The 14,650-nt window shown below is 41.7% G+C and overlaps 1 protein-coding gene across 1 annotated transcript; it reads right to left on the reverse strand.

Moving 5' to 3' along the window:
* Positions 1–1,108: 1,108 nt before the first annotated feature.
* Positions 1,109–5,397, reverse strand: ADRB2 (adrenoceptor beta 2). Its single transcript, XM_089659468.1, has one exon. The coding sequence runs from the start codon at positions 5,034–5,036 to the stop codon at positions 3,816–3,818; it is 1,221 nt and encodes a 406-aa protein (XP_089515594.1). The 5' UTR covers positions 5,037–5,397; the 3' UTR covers positions 1,109–3,815.
* Positions 5,398–14,650: the final 9,253 nt, after the last annotated feature.

Genomic DNA, 14,650 nt, shown 5'->3' on the forward strand with positions numbered 1-14,650 from the left:
GTGTGTTGAATTTAAGACTTGAGCCTAAAGTATATGCTTAACTGCAACAGGCTCAATTCACAAAGCTTTAAATTAAGGATACAATTTTTATTTTACCTATGTGACTGTTATTTTCAAATTTCATCCGAATCACCTGAAAATACCTGTCACATTCTTAGCATTAGTATACTTCTCCTGGTGTGTTGAATTTATGACTTGAGCCTAAAGTATATGCTTAACTGCAACAGGCTCAATTCACAAAGCTTTAAATTAAGGATACAATTTTTATTTTACCTATATGACTGTCATTTTCAAATCTCATCCAAACCTCCTGAAAATACCTGTCACATTCTTAGCATTAGTATACTTCTCCTGGTGTGTTGAATTTATGACTTGAGCCCAAAGTACATGCTTAACTACAATAGGCTCAATTCACAAAGCTTTAAAATAAGGATACAATTTTTATTTTACCTATAAGACTGTCATTTTCAAATCTCATCCAAATCTCCTGAAAATACCTGTCACATTCTTAGCATTAGTATACTTCTCCTGGTGTACTGAATTTATGACTTGAGCCCAAAGTACATGCTTAACTACAATAGGCTCAATTCACAAAGCTTTAAAATAAGGATACAATTTTTATTTTACCTATGTGACTGTTATTTTCAAATCTCGTTGGACATTGGAGTTGAAAACAACTGTCATTTTCTTTTTCAATAAATATCCTTATCTTGGTGTGTAAGGTTTATGAACTGATTTTAAAGGGTCGCATTCAATAAAGAAGTTGTTTTTACCCTTGTGTGAATTCACTTCAAATTTCAATCAGGATCCAAAGAATTTGTAATAAAAAATAAAAATTTCCTGTTCCACACTGGTTATTTGACCACAAACAAGAGTGAAAACAACCCCATTAGCTGTAACAGTATTAGTCACCTCCAATGTCAAATATTGTGATTTCTGTACAGATTTAAGTACCTTTGCATACACATTCATGAATTTATTATAAGTCCTTCTATATAAAGTAACGTGTCTTTTATATTTTCTGTTTCTTGAATCTTTTTAGACCTCCAGCCCCATCTTTTACCCATCAAAAAAATGTAAACAATATAAAAACACAAACAACTTGGACTCATAGTACAATGACCTTTAATTGAGAGCAGCATACAATACTGTACGGCTTGGAAATGTGCAAAGGAGCTGATCTGCTGGTGGCCCTGCATGCAGTGAAGTGGACAGGAATACCTGTGGACATGCTTAGTCACAATGGCCATCATTAAGTAACACGAAGCAAAGAGCAATGACGTACTGTTATCAACAGCAACCAAACATTAGCTTTCATTAGTCTGGCTACACGAAACTGGTTGCTGTTCACAAACCTGGCCCCACACTTTAAAATGTGATTGTACAATTGACTTAAAACTCCACACTCACATTACAATATGGTTGTAGAATCCCCTTTAGAGCTACTAACAAGAGTAAGAGCCTGCCTTATTAGATTTAAATTGACTGGACAGTTTAGGTAAGTCCTTGTGTCACATGATTTTGGAAAATCTACAGTTGTTTGTAGAAAGGTTGTACAGTCAGATAGTAAAGTATATGGCGACCCTTGGAGTTGCCAACAACTACGAAGTGGGAGGTTTCTACCAGCTTAGACATAAATAACAGGGATTGCTTAGGTAGTCCTTCATACCATATAGTTGACGGGAAATCTAAAGATTGCACGATTGGGGTGTAATGTGTGGCCAGCTTCACAGTACACCATTACTCTTTGCATTATAGTATTAAACAAGCAGATTGCAGGATTTTGTTAGTAAGTTTGTACAAACTGCAGTGAAGGTGCAAAGTGCCATAACACACAGCAACCAAGCATATTTTAGTTAACTGTGACCAAGTGAGGAAAAAGAGGAAATCCGGTTGCTATGGGTTATGCGCTTTGTTCTACCTTATGAAATAAGCCCAAGTGTTTAACCTGGAGAACTCATCCCCCTATATTATAGACTCCGCTAGAAGACTTTTTTTCCAGTCAATCATTAAGGAAAAGTCATCCTATCTCTTTTTTTTTCAGGTTCAGTAATTGATTAACTCAGTATGTTTCAAGCAGAAGCTAGAAAAGCCTCTCATTTATTTCCAATCCTCTTCCTATAACTTGATCATGCACTGCAATGGGAAACCAATTCCGAAGCTTATGGACCTCATCTAAATCTTTACACAATGAATTCAACAGTTATGTAAACTGGATATGGCAATAGCAAAAATTGATTAGCGACACGTTTCTGTTAGCGAAACCTGTCTGAACCAGCAGGACTGTGTCAGCTAATTTGAATAACCTCCAGAGTGAGCAGGTAGTGGGGGAACATCTGTTCTTCTCCATTTAGAAAGACCTGCATGGCTTCTCGTCATACGGTGGCTAGTAAAGCAGGTGGACAAGTCTACATTTATACATTCACTGTTGGACTAGTTATTAAAGGACCACTATTGCCAAAAAAAAACTATTTGTGATTGGTAGATGTAATAATATCATTCAGTATATTTATTTTACTTGCTTTAAAAAAGGTATAGGTTTAGGTTACCTCCACCTTTACATGAAGATCAACCTGTCCCGCAAATGTGAACATTACATGGGTTGCAACAAACTAGAACACCTTCCGGAGTGCTTATAATAGTCACCTTTTATTCATATAGTTTGAATCTTAAAAAAAAACTGCAACTGCCCAAGCACCTCTGCCAGTGTCATAGTTTGTGTCACTCCATACCATCTGGACAGTTTGTTGGCATGTAAATATTGAGGGAAAATAATAAAAATAAAAGTATGAAACGAAAAACAAAATAACACACTGAATACTATTATTATATGTATAAATAACATACAGTTAAAATAATTAACTAGTTATTTTTTTTTACAGTAGTGGTCCTTTAAACCTACCATATGACACTCTGGTAGACAATGACCATACGTCAACTCCTACATTTTTGCATTTGAAGCCAACAGGGCTTCTCATAAAACTGCATGTAGTAAATCACCCTCCAACTGTCATAGTCTGCAGGTCTCATGAAGGGGGATGGGTTCTCCATATGGACTTTCCTGCTAAAATTAAGTGAACTCAAAATAACTTTAAACCCCTTCATGCCTGGGGGAATCCTTCACTTGAAGGTCGTCCATTCAACTACTGTCGGTGCCCAGAATATGGGGTGTCACTTGCCCACAGTATAGTAATGTTCCTTCAACATGCACTTGATCCTGGATCTCAGGATGAAGGGGTTAAAGGCGTTGAGTTTTAGCTTCTAGAAATGAGTTTCTCACACAATTTCTAAGCTGTCTTTTTCTAAGTTGTTTGTTGTTGTCCTATAGAGATCTGAAAATTGACATCCACCAAGTTAACCTATCCACTGCTGGAGAGACCAGCCACTCCAGCAGCTAAGTGTTCATATTGCAGTCACAACACATAACAGGACACAAAAAAAAAAAAAATATGCATGACAAAAAAAAAATCCTAACAACACAAGAACATAACTATTCTCTTTTTTTAGATCCATGAGGTAGATTCTTCTGGTTTTGCCAAATATATAAGACAGCAACAGAATCAAAAAGCCTTAATGCTTTAGTGAATGTCCTCTTACCTTAATTTAGGAAGTGAAACTATACAGAAAAAAAACACTTGCCTAATAAAAAAAATATACATCCTGCAAGTCATGGGCACCGCCCAGTTGCAATTTAACAACTTTAATATAAAGAAAGACCTCCATATCCTTCATGTCAATGCATCAGAGAAAGATCTGATTGACCCTTGAATTGAAAAACATCCAGTTTGTCATCAGTGTTTCTAAAAAAAGGGATCCTATAATAAACAATCATCCTGCGTGTTGTGATTCTTGCCCAGGGGATCCATGCTGTAGTCCACCACAGTACCTTCACAGCTCAGTAGGGATGGACTTGGAGTCTTCTCTTCCTTGAAGAAGACCTCATTAGTTCTCTCCCTGCTCATTTGAGCAGCATCAGTTTCTTCATTGTACATGCTGTTCCCATTGCTTTGGGGGTATCCATTGGTGTAGAGCTTGGTGCTTGACTTCTTCAAACAAAGTAGCTCCTGGAAAGCATATCTGAAGTCTGGACTCCTGCAGTATATGAGTGGGTTGAAGGCAGAGTTCACATAGCCCACCCAGTTCAAGAAGGTGAAAACCTCGGCAGGGATATCCTTGTGCATCACCTGTACAATATTGATTATGAAGAAAGGGAGCCAACACAAAGTGAAGGTGCCCATGATAATGCCCAGTGTCTTCAGTGCTTTGTGCTCCTTCAAGCAGAACTTGGATGTCCTCCTGTTGACTACTTTTCCATTGGCATCTTGTTGGTTGTAGAACCTCCCCTCACACTTGTCTATCTTTTTCAGCTGTTTCTTGGCCTCCTGAAAGACTCTAGAATAGACAAAGATCATGATCACCAGGGGTAGGTAAAAAGAGATGATGGATGATGAAATGGCATAAGCAGGGTTGGTATAAAAGTAACAGCAGGACTCCTCGTTGTAGCAGGCCACTGCTTTGCTCTCCTCGGTTCTATACCAGTGCATGTAGATGGGAAGGAAGGAGGTGAGGATTGACACAACCCAAACTATGAGGATGACCATTCTGGCTTTGCACTTGGTCAGCAGGCTTTGATACTTGAATGGAGACGTGATAGCGAAATACCTGTCCACTGCTATCACACACAACGTCTCTATGCTGGCAGTGACACACAGGATGTCCACTGATATGAAAAACTCACACCAAAAGTTTCCAAACTTCCAGGAATCCATGATGATGATGCCTGCCCCGAAGGGCACCACCATCATGCCCATCACCAGGTCCGCACAGGCTAAGGAGGTGATGAAGTAGTTAGTGACTGTCTGAAGTCTCTGGAACTTGGCTATAGCCGTGATCACCATGATATTCCCAAACACAATGATCAGGACGATGATGGACATGACGATGCCCATTCCCACCATCCAGCTATCATCAGGCTTGGTGCTGTTCTGTGGTCTGGTAGAGTTCGGTTCTATGCTGGGGGTGACCAGCTGATCCATAGCGGTGAACTTCTTTGTGTTACTCCTATAAGCGGGTCACTTGGCTTGGTCATCCAGCGCTGCTGCCAGTGTCCTCCTGCATGTAGCTGCCTGGGTGGCCCCGATGCTTTCACCCTGTTGTCCCGTATCGTACATCTGCTCTGACACCGGCTGGAGTATACACAGCGCTCCGTCCCGCTGACAGTCCCTGCCACTTCTAAACTCATCTCCCTTCTCTCTGCCTTTAATAACACCCCTCGTGACGTCACTGCCCGGCGGCCAATCCCCGGAGATCGGCGGCTGCTGCACAGTCATTTGCTGTCAAGAAGTTGGTGCAGAAGTTTACCAGCGATCGCTGACTTCTGTGTACTGCCGGCCGGGTGACTCCGTACAGGCAGGTGTCCTTTCACTTCTCCCATGCGGGGCAGCCTAGCTCCGGGAGAGCAGAGGGACACTCACAGTGCTACACACTGGGGGGAGCAGGATGGCACACAGGTAATGGGATGGATCACACATGGAGAGGTGCCCGGAGGGATCTATACTATCTGCCATCAATTGTCAGTCTATCGTTCTCTATAGTTAACTATTCTCTCTCTCTCTCTATATATACATCCTATTTTTCTATCATTAGTCCATTTATCCATCTCAATCTATGTCTATCTACCCATCTATCTATCTCAATATCTATCCATATCTACCCATCTATCTATCTCCTGTATAATAATAATAATTATAATAACATCTCAATATCTATCCATCTACCTATCCACCCATACCTACCCATCTATCTCAATATCTATCCATCTACCTATCCATCCATACCTACCCATCTATCTCAATATCTATCCATCTACCTATCCATCCATACCTACCCATCTATCTCAATATCTATCCATCTACCTATCCATCCATACCTACCCATCTATCTGAATATCTATCCATCTACCTATCCATCCATACCTACCCATCTATCTGAATATCTATCCATCTACCTATCCATCCATACCTACCCATCTATCTCAATATCTATCCATCTACCTATCCATCCATATCTACCTATCTACCTATCTATCTATCTATCTATCTATCTATCTATCTATCTATCTATCTATCCATCTATCATCTCCTGTATAATAATAATATCTCAATATCTATCCTCCATCTACCTATCTACCTATCCATCCATCTCTCTCTCTCTCTCTCTCTCTCTCCATCCATCCATCCATCCATCCTAGGTAAGAGTAAAATGGGGGGGGGGGGGGGGGGTTGGAGAGAGAGAGAGAGATTCTAGCACTCACCTGCCAGCCACCCCAGGAGCCATGATCAGGAAAGTAAGTCTGTCTGTCTATCTGTTTATCCATCCATCCATCCATCCATCCATCCATCCATATCTATCTATCCATATCTATCCATCTATCTATCTCAATTTCTGTCTATCCATCCATATCTATCTATCTATCTATCTATCTATCTATCTATCTATCTATCTATCCTTCCATATCTATACATCCATCTATCTATCCATCCGTCTATCTATCTAGTGGTGTATTTTGATTGTGTGCTGCCCTAGGTAAGATTACATTGGGGGGATTGGAGGGGGGGGGGGTTGGAGAGAGAGAGAGAGAGAGAGAGAGAGATTCCAGCACTCACCCGCCGGCCACCCCAAGAGCCGTGATCAGGAAAGTCTATCTATCTATCTATCTATCTATCTATCTATCTATCTATCTATCTATCTATCTATCTATCCATCCATCCATCCATCCATCCATCCATATCTGTCCATCTATCCATCCATATCTGTCCATCCATATCTATATCAATATCTATCTATCTATCTATCTATCTATCTATCTATCTATCTATCTATCTATCTATCTATTTATCTATCTAGCCATCTATCCATCCATCCATCTGTCTCAATCTCTGTCTATCCATCCATATCTATCTATCTATCTAGTGGTGTATTTTGGTTGTGTGCTGCCCTAGGTAAGATTAAATTGGAGTAAAATGGGGGGGGGGTTGAGAGAGAGAGATTCCAGCACTCACCCGCCGGCCACCTCAGGAGCCATGATCAGGAAAGCCTATCTATCTATCTATCTATCTATCTATCTATCTATCTATCTATCTATCTACATATTTATCTGTCTGTCCGTCCGTCCGTCTATCCATCCATATCTATCTATCTATCTATCTATCTATCTATCTATCTATCTATCTATCTATCTATCTATCTATCTATCTATATATCCATCCATCTATCTCAATCCCTTTCTATCTATCCATCCATATCTATCTATCCATCCATCTATCCATATCTATTTATTTATCCATCCATCCATCTATCTAGTGGTGTATTTTAGTTGTGTGTACCACCCTAGGTAAGAGTAAAATGGGGCAGGTTGGAGAGTGAGATTCCAGCACTCACACCAGGAGCCATGATCAGGAAAGTCCGACATCTTCCTTCTGCACCCCCAGAAGCCTCCAGCCTGCACTGCTGTGCCTATATCTGACAATGATCCAGGAACGAGAGTCAGACACCCTTCAGCAGCCCACATTGCTGTGCCTCATCTGCTGTCACCAGGTGTCACATGTGAAACCTTTCCTGGGGGGTGGTGCTGCCCCCCTGAAGAATGCTGCCCTAGTTAAACGCCTTGTTTTCCTCACAGTAAATACGTCTGTCTATCTATCTATCTATCTATCTATCTATCTATCTATCTATCTATCTATCTATCTATCTATCTATCTATTTATCTATCTGTCCAGGGGGCGAATTGACCATTAAGGCATTCGGGCACTGCCTCAGGGCCCGGGGTCAGTAAAGGGCCCCATGAGAAGGTCGGTCAGTCCCTGGATGTGCCCACAGCTTCTATGAAGAAAGGAGATTTAACAACTTCAATACCAGGCACTTTTACCCCCTTCGTGCAGAGGCCAATTTTCAGGTTTCAGCTCTCTCACACTTTGAATGACAATTGCGCGCTCATGCAACGCTGTACGCAAACTAAATTTTTATCGTATTGTTCACACAACTAGAACTTTCTTTTGATGGTATTTAACCACCTGTGGGGTTTTTATTAAATAACAAAAAAAGTCTAAAAATTTTGGAAAAAAAACCTAGTTTTTCTTTGTTTCTGTTATAAAAGTTTGTAAATAAATAGTTGTTCTTCATAAATTTAGGCCAAGATGTATTCTGCTACATGTCTTTGGTGAAAATAACCCAAATCAGTTTTTATTATTTAGTTTGTAGGAAAGTTATAGATTTCACAATCTATGGGATACATCTGAAAATTGATCAATCCTGAAGTACTGACAGCTAATCTAATTTCTTGAGGCCCAGAAATGTCAGAACAGTACAGATATCCCCCAATTGACCCCTTTTTGCAAAGTACCGTATTTTTTGCTCCATAAGACGCACCTGACTATAAGACGCACCTAGGTTTTAGAGGAGAAAAACAGGAAAAAAATATTCTGAACCAATGGCCTGCAGACATAGTACAGGGGATGACCAGAGACTGCGGACATAGTACAGGAGATGACCAGAGCCTGCGGACACAGTACAGGAGATGACCAGAGACTGCGGACACAGTACAGGAGATGACCAGAGACTGCGGACATAGTACAGGAGATGACCAGAGACTTTGGACATAGTTCGGGAGATGACCAGAGACTGCGGACATAGTACGGGAGATGACCAGAGACTGCGGACAGTACAGGAGATGACCAGAGACTGCGGACACAGTACAGGAGATGACCAGAGACTGCAGACAGTACAGGGGATGACCAGAGACTGCGGACAGAGTACAGGAGATGACCAGAGACTGCGAACACAGTACAGTAGATGTTCAATATATAGTGCAGCGCTGGTATATCAATTAAAAAATGAACATAATTCAATGAGTACAGGTAAAATAGTTCATAAAGTCCTTCCACAATAAAGTGATCATAGATATGAGAAGGTCTCCTCCTTATTAGGTGACTGGTATCAAACAGAAAAAATGCGCACTCACCGACCGCACATTTTAAATGCGCATGTGTACACTCTTATGCGGATGACCAGCCAGGCATGCAGATCCTAAGGACACATAGACCATCCCTCTCAAATACTGACATCGGCCTTGGGTGCAGTGATATACCTCCAGGTACAGAGAGCCCTCTCGCTCCAAATGATAGCTAGACAGGGGTCCCCCTCCTGGTTCCAGGTACCCCAGAAATGGTAGATGCAGATCTGAAACCCTCCAGCAAGAGGGTCAAAGAAAAGAGGGAATGCCAATAGTGTAGTAGGTTCAAGAACTTTATTGGATCAACAGTAGTTAAGCCAGGGTTACATGTGCACACAAATACCATTAGCCATCAAGCAGACTGGTAAATATGAAGGATAAAAACATGTACTAACCCGGCGAGGATCAAAGACCACCGGACCTCCTCGTGGTCCCAGTGGTCAGGAAGTCACACTTGCTACTGGCTCCTCCTGAGGCCTTTCGTGCGACAGCACTTCATCAGAGTGTTGGCATCCAACCCTCTGATGAAGTGCTGTCGCACGAAAGGCCTCAGGAGGAGCCAGTAGCAAGTGTGACTTCCTGACCACTGGGACCACGAGGAGGTCCGGTGGTCTTTGATCCTCGCCGGGTTAGTACATGTTTTTATCCTTCATATTTACCAGTCTGCTTGATGGCTAATGGTATTTGTGTGCACATGTAACCCTGGCTTAACTACTGTTGATCCAATAAAGTTCTTGAACCTACTACACTATTGGCATTCCCTCTTTTCTTTGACCCTCTTGCTGGAGGGTTTCAGATCTGCATCTACCATTTCTGGGGTACCTAGAACCAGGAGGGGGACCCCTGTCTACCTATCATTTGGAGCGAGAGGGCTCTCTGTACCTGGAGGTATATCACTGCACCCAAGGCCAATGTCAGTATTTCAGAGGGATGGTCTATGTGTCCTTAGGATCTGCATGCCTGGCTGGTCATCCGCATAAGAGTGTACACATGCGCATTTAAAATGTACGGTCGGTGAGTGCGCATTTTTTCTGTTTGATACCAGTCACCTAATAAGGAGGAGACCTTCACATATCTATGATCACTTTATTGTGGAAGGACTTTATGAACTATTTTACCTGTACTCATTGAATTATGTTCATTTTTTAATTGATATACCAGCGCTGCACTATATATTTAATATTCTTGTTATAAGGTCCAGTGATCCCTTGGAGTGTTTCAGCAGCTGATTTTTGAGCGCTCGCTTTACCTTTATTCCACAGTACAGTAGATGACCAGAGACTGCGAACACAGTACAGGGGATGACCAGAGACTGCGGACACAGTACAGGGAATGACCAGAGACTGCAAACACAGTACAGGGGATGACCAGAGACTGCGGACACAGTACAGGGGATGACCAGAGACTGTGGACATAGTACAGGGGATGACCAGAGACAGCGGACGTAGTACTGGAGATGACCAGAGACTGCAGACAGTACACGGGATGACCAGAGACTGCAGATGTAGTACAGGAGATGACCAGAGACTGCGGACATAGTACAGGAGATGACCAGAGACTGCGGACGTAGTACAGAAGATGCCCAGATACTGCGAACACAGTACAGGGGATGACCAGAGACTGCGAACACAGTACAGGGGATGACCAGAGACTGCAGACCTTTGGGGAGGGAGGTGGAGCGGGTACCTGAATTTGACAGGTACCCGCTCCCACTTCCGCGGAGTTGTCCTCCCTTTAGCTGTACCGGGTGCCCACTGCACATGCGCGAGAAGGACTGGCCATAGAGGGATTACTTTGACGCAGTTGGCCAGCTTAAGCATGTATTGCAATATGTGTGTACCAAATATCCCTATTTATTGCATAGTCTGCTTGAAAGGGTATATACCAGTGTGCAGAGGGTCCTTCAGAATTTCTAGAGTTAATGTGGTTACACCCCTTTAGCACCTGATGGATAAATGCATGCACTAGCTGTATGGATTTGAGCACAGGGATCTCTTGTTTGTTGTCTTCTGGGACCTGTCACGTGTCCCACAAGACTACAGGGAGGGAGGGTAGGAGGACAACTTCCGCTTCTGATATCCTAGGCGATCAATTTTGGGTACCTGCTCCCAAAGGTGCCAATCCTTAATGGTGAGCAGGGGACCAATTTTTAAAGCGGAAATTCCCCTTTTGGGTGGAACTCCACTTTAAGTTAACAACCTAAATTATGATAACAACTGTGTACACCAGTGATATGAAAGCTGACAGCCTCCAGTTATGGAACTACAATAACCACCCTTCATACTGGTAATTTACTCTGAAGGTGCAGCACCATAACACTTGGAGAACCGTACGTTCCAGTTTACATGCACAATGTACAGTATATGGAGCTACTTAGCCTGTGACAAATATTTTATATATATATATATATATATATATATATATATATATATATATATAGTCTAATTATCAAAACTTTTACATGTAGTTACATCCCTTTTACATGTAGATGACATTTCTCACTTTCACAGATTAAATGACCTCTGGACTTTGATAGGTTACCGTAGACAGTAGAAAACAGCTCCAATTTTTCTGTCCTCTCCAATCCAGCATATGTTAGCCTCAGGTTTTGACAATGGGAAAAAGTTTTATCAGTATCTGAAAGTTCATCATAAGAAGGCAAAAGAAGCTCCATATCTCAAAATATTTGTACCCCAATAAAATAGACTTCTGACATGCTATTCCTGATTCTTAGGTGTAAATGATCTATGATGTATTGCTGCCATATTAGTCATGCAGAGGATCCTGAGAGGTTAATCAGGACGATAAGCTACATCCAGTAAATTATACCACTACAATGTTTCCACCTCAACTGAAGATTGTGATGAAGGAAATGATATGAGTAGCAGCAGAACAGTAGGAAGGAGAGTGCACTGGGAGGCAGCAGAATCCGAGAAGTGCAAGCCTGGGTTTTCATTCACAGCCTCCAGAGCCTTTACTGGAATAAACTCAATGACAAAATACTGTATATAGATCTGATTCCCAGTTACATTATATCCTGTAATAATTAGGAAAATACTGACACCAGATTGGCAGTAGTCTAGTGGTGTCTAGTAGGCTATCCTACAGGCTTTTCTTGTAATTGCATTTTTCTTGATGTATTGAACAGCAGGTGTGCCTATATCCTAGAGGAAATTCCTAGACAGCCACAGTGGAAAGGATTACTTGCAGAGGAAGAACATTGAAAGGGGGGGGAAGTAATATAGAATGTCTACAATTAGAAAGGAAGCCCAGCAACTAAAGTAAATAGTAAGAGAACTTAGACATACGGTAGAAATATGAGGACGCTCTTATGCTGCTTCAAGCCTTTATCCTAGATTATGTATCCATACTCCAAATCTTTTTCTGAAACATGAAACATCTCAGTACTAAAGAAAAGGTAGATAGATAGATAGATAGATAGATAGATAGATAGATAGATAGATAGATAGATAGATAGATAGAGTGCATCCATAAAGTACTGTATTTAGACCCCTTCACATTTTTTCAATTTTGTTATGTTGCAGCCTGATACTACAGTTGTTTAACCACTTCACATCCACCCTATTGCAGATACACTGCTACAGGGAGGCACGGGTGCGCAAAATCACATATATATACTTGAATTTGTATTTCCAGGTAGGGGGCACACGCGAGCCACGGCTGTCAATCACTGGGTCCCGGCCAGTGATTACTCGCTGGTGCCCGGCAATTTTCGACGATCTCTGACGGGGAGGAGAACTGTTTTGTTTACTAACAGTTCTGCTCCCTGTCAGCTCGGGCACACTGCTTTGGATGACTGTGCACAGCACAGCCATCCAAAGCAATGTGCTTACAGTGGAGCACATTGACACCGCCCCACAGAAAAACATACCCAGCACACAGTTAACCCTTTCATCGCCCCTCATGTTAACCCTTTCCTGCCCAGTTCCATTAGTACAGTGTCAGTGCTTTTTTTTAGCACTGATCATTGTATTGGTGTCACTGGGGATGTCAGTGACACAAAGTCAGTTCCCCTGACATTCTGACACCTAGGGGTTTATTTACTAAAGCTGGAGAGTCCAAAATCAGACTCACTTCTGCATAGAAACCAATCAGCTTCCAGGTTTCATTGCCAAAGCTTCATTGAACAAGCTGAGGTTAGAAGCTGATTGGTTTCTATGCAGAAGGGAGTCTGATTTTGGACTCTCCAGCTTTAGTAAATAAACCCCCTAGTGTCAGAATGTCCACCGCAGTCCCGCTATAAGGTGATTGCCACCATTACTAGTAAAAAAGAAAAAAAATACCAGTATCTATACTGCCATTTGTAAATGCTATAACTTTCATGTAAATCAATTAATTTACACATATTGGGATTTTTTTTAGCTGGACATGTTTAATAGCAAAAAGTCAAAAATATTATTTTTTTCTCAAAATTGTCGGTCTTTTTTTTTATAGTGCAAAAAATAAAAAACGCACAGGCGATCAAATACCACCGAAAGAAAGCTCAATTCATGTGGAAAAAACAACACAAATTTAATTTGGGACAGTGTTATATGACCACGCAATTGTCAGTTAAAGTAACGCAGAGCTATAACGCGAAAAATGGCCTGGTCAGGAAGGGGGGTAAATCCTCAGGTGGGCAAGTGGTTAAATTAATTTTTTTCTCATCAGTCTACACTGAAATTTTGCTCAGGTGATTCCCATTTCTCTTGATTGTTGCTGAGATGTTTCTACACCTTGACCACCTGTGGTAAAATAAATTGATTGGAAATTATTTGGAAAGACACATGCCTCTCTATAAAAGGCCTCACAGTTGACAATGCATACTGTATCAGAGCAAAAGTGATGAGGTCAAAGGAACTCTGCAGAGCTCACAGACAGGATTATTGCAAGGCAACAAATTTCTGCTGCACTGAAGTTTCCCAAGAGCACAGTGGCCTCTATAATTCTCAAATGGAAGAAGTTTGGCACAACCAGGACTTTTCCAAGAGCTGGTCACCTAGCCAAGCTGAGCAATCGGGAAAAGGACCTTAGTAAGAGAGGTGACCAAAACACCGATGGTTGCTCTAACTGAGCTCCAGAGAACCTATTTGGAGATGAGATAAAGTTCCAGAAGGACAACCATCACTACAACCCTCCACCAATCTGGGCTTTATGACAAGAGTAGCTAGATGGAAGCCCCTCCTCCTGCTTGGAATCGTGGTGGAAGTATGCTGTGGGGTTGTTTTTTAGCAGCAGGGAATGGGAGACTGGATTGGGTTGAGGGAAATCTGAATGGCAAAGTACAGAGATATCTTCAATGAAAACATGTTTCATAGCACTCAGGACCTCAAATTGGGCCAAAGGTTCACCTTTCAACATGACAACGATCCTAAGCACACAGCCAAGTCAACACAGGAGTGGCTTAGGGATAATTCTGTGAATGTCCTAGAGTGACCCAGTCAGAGCCCTGACTTGAACCCTATTGAACATCTATGGAGAGACTTGAAAATGGCTGTCCACTGACCACCCCCATCTCACCTGACTGAGCTTGATAGGATTTGCAAAGAAAAATGGCAGAAAGTCCCCCAAACCAGGTGTGCAAAGCTTGTGTCATGTCCAAAAAAAGATTCAAATTTGTTATTACTGCAAAAGGTGCTG

Source organism: Staurois parvus, unplaced genomic scaffold (genome assembly GCF_062004578.1).
Source record: "Staurois parvus isolate SC_StPar_1 unplaced genomic scaffold, SC_StPar_1.0 ptg001158l, whole genome shotgun sequence".
NCBI lineage: Eukaryota > Metazoa > Chordata > Amphibia > Anura > Ranidae > Staurois > Staurois parvus.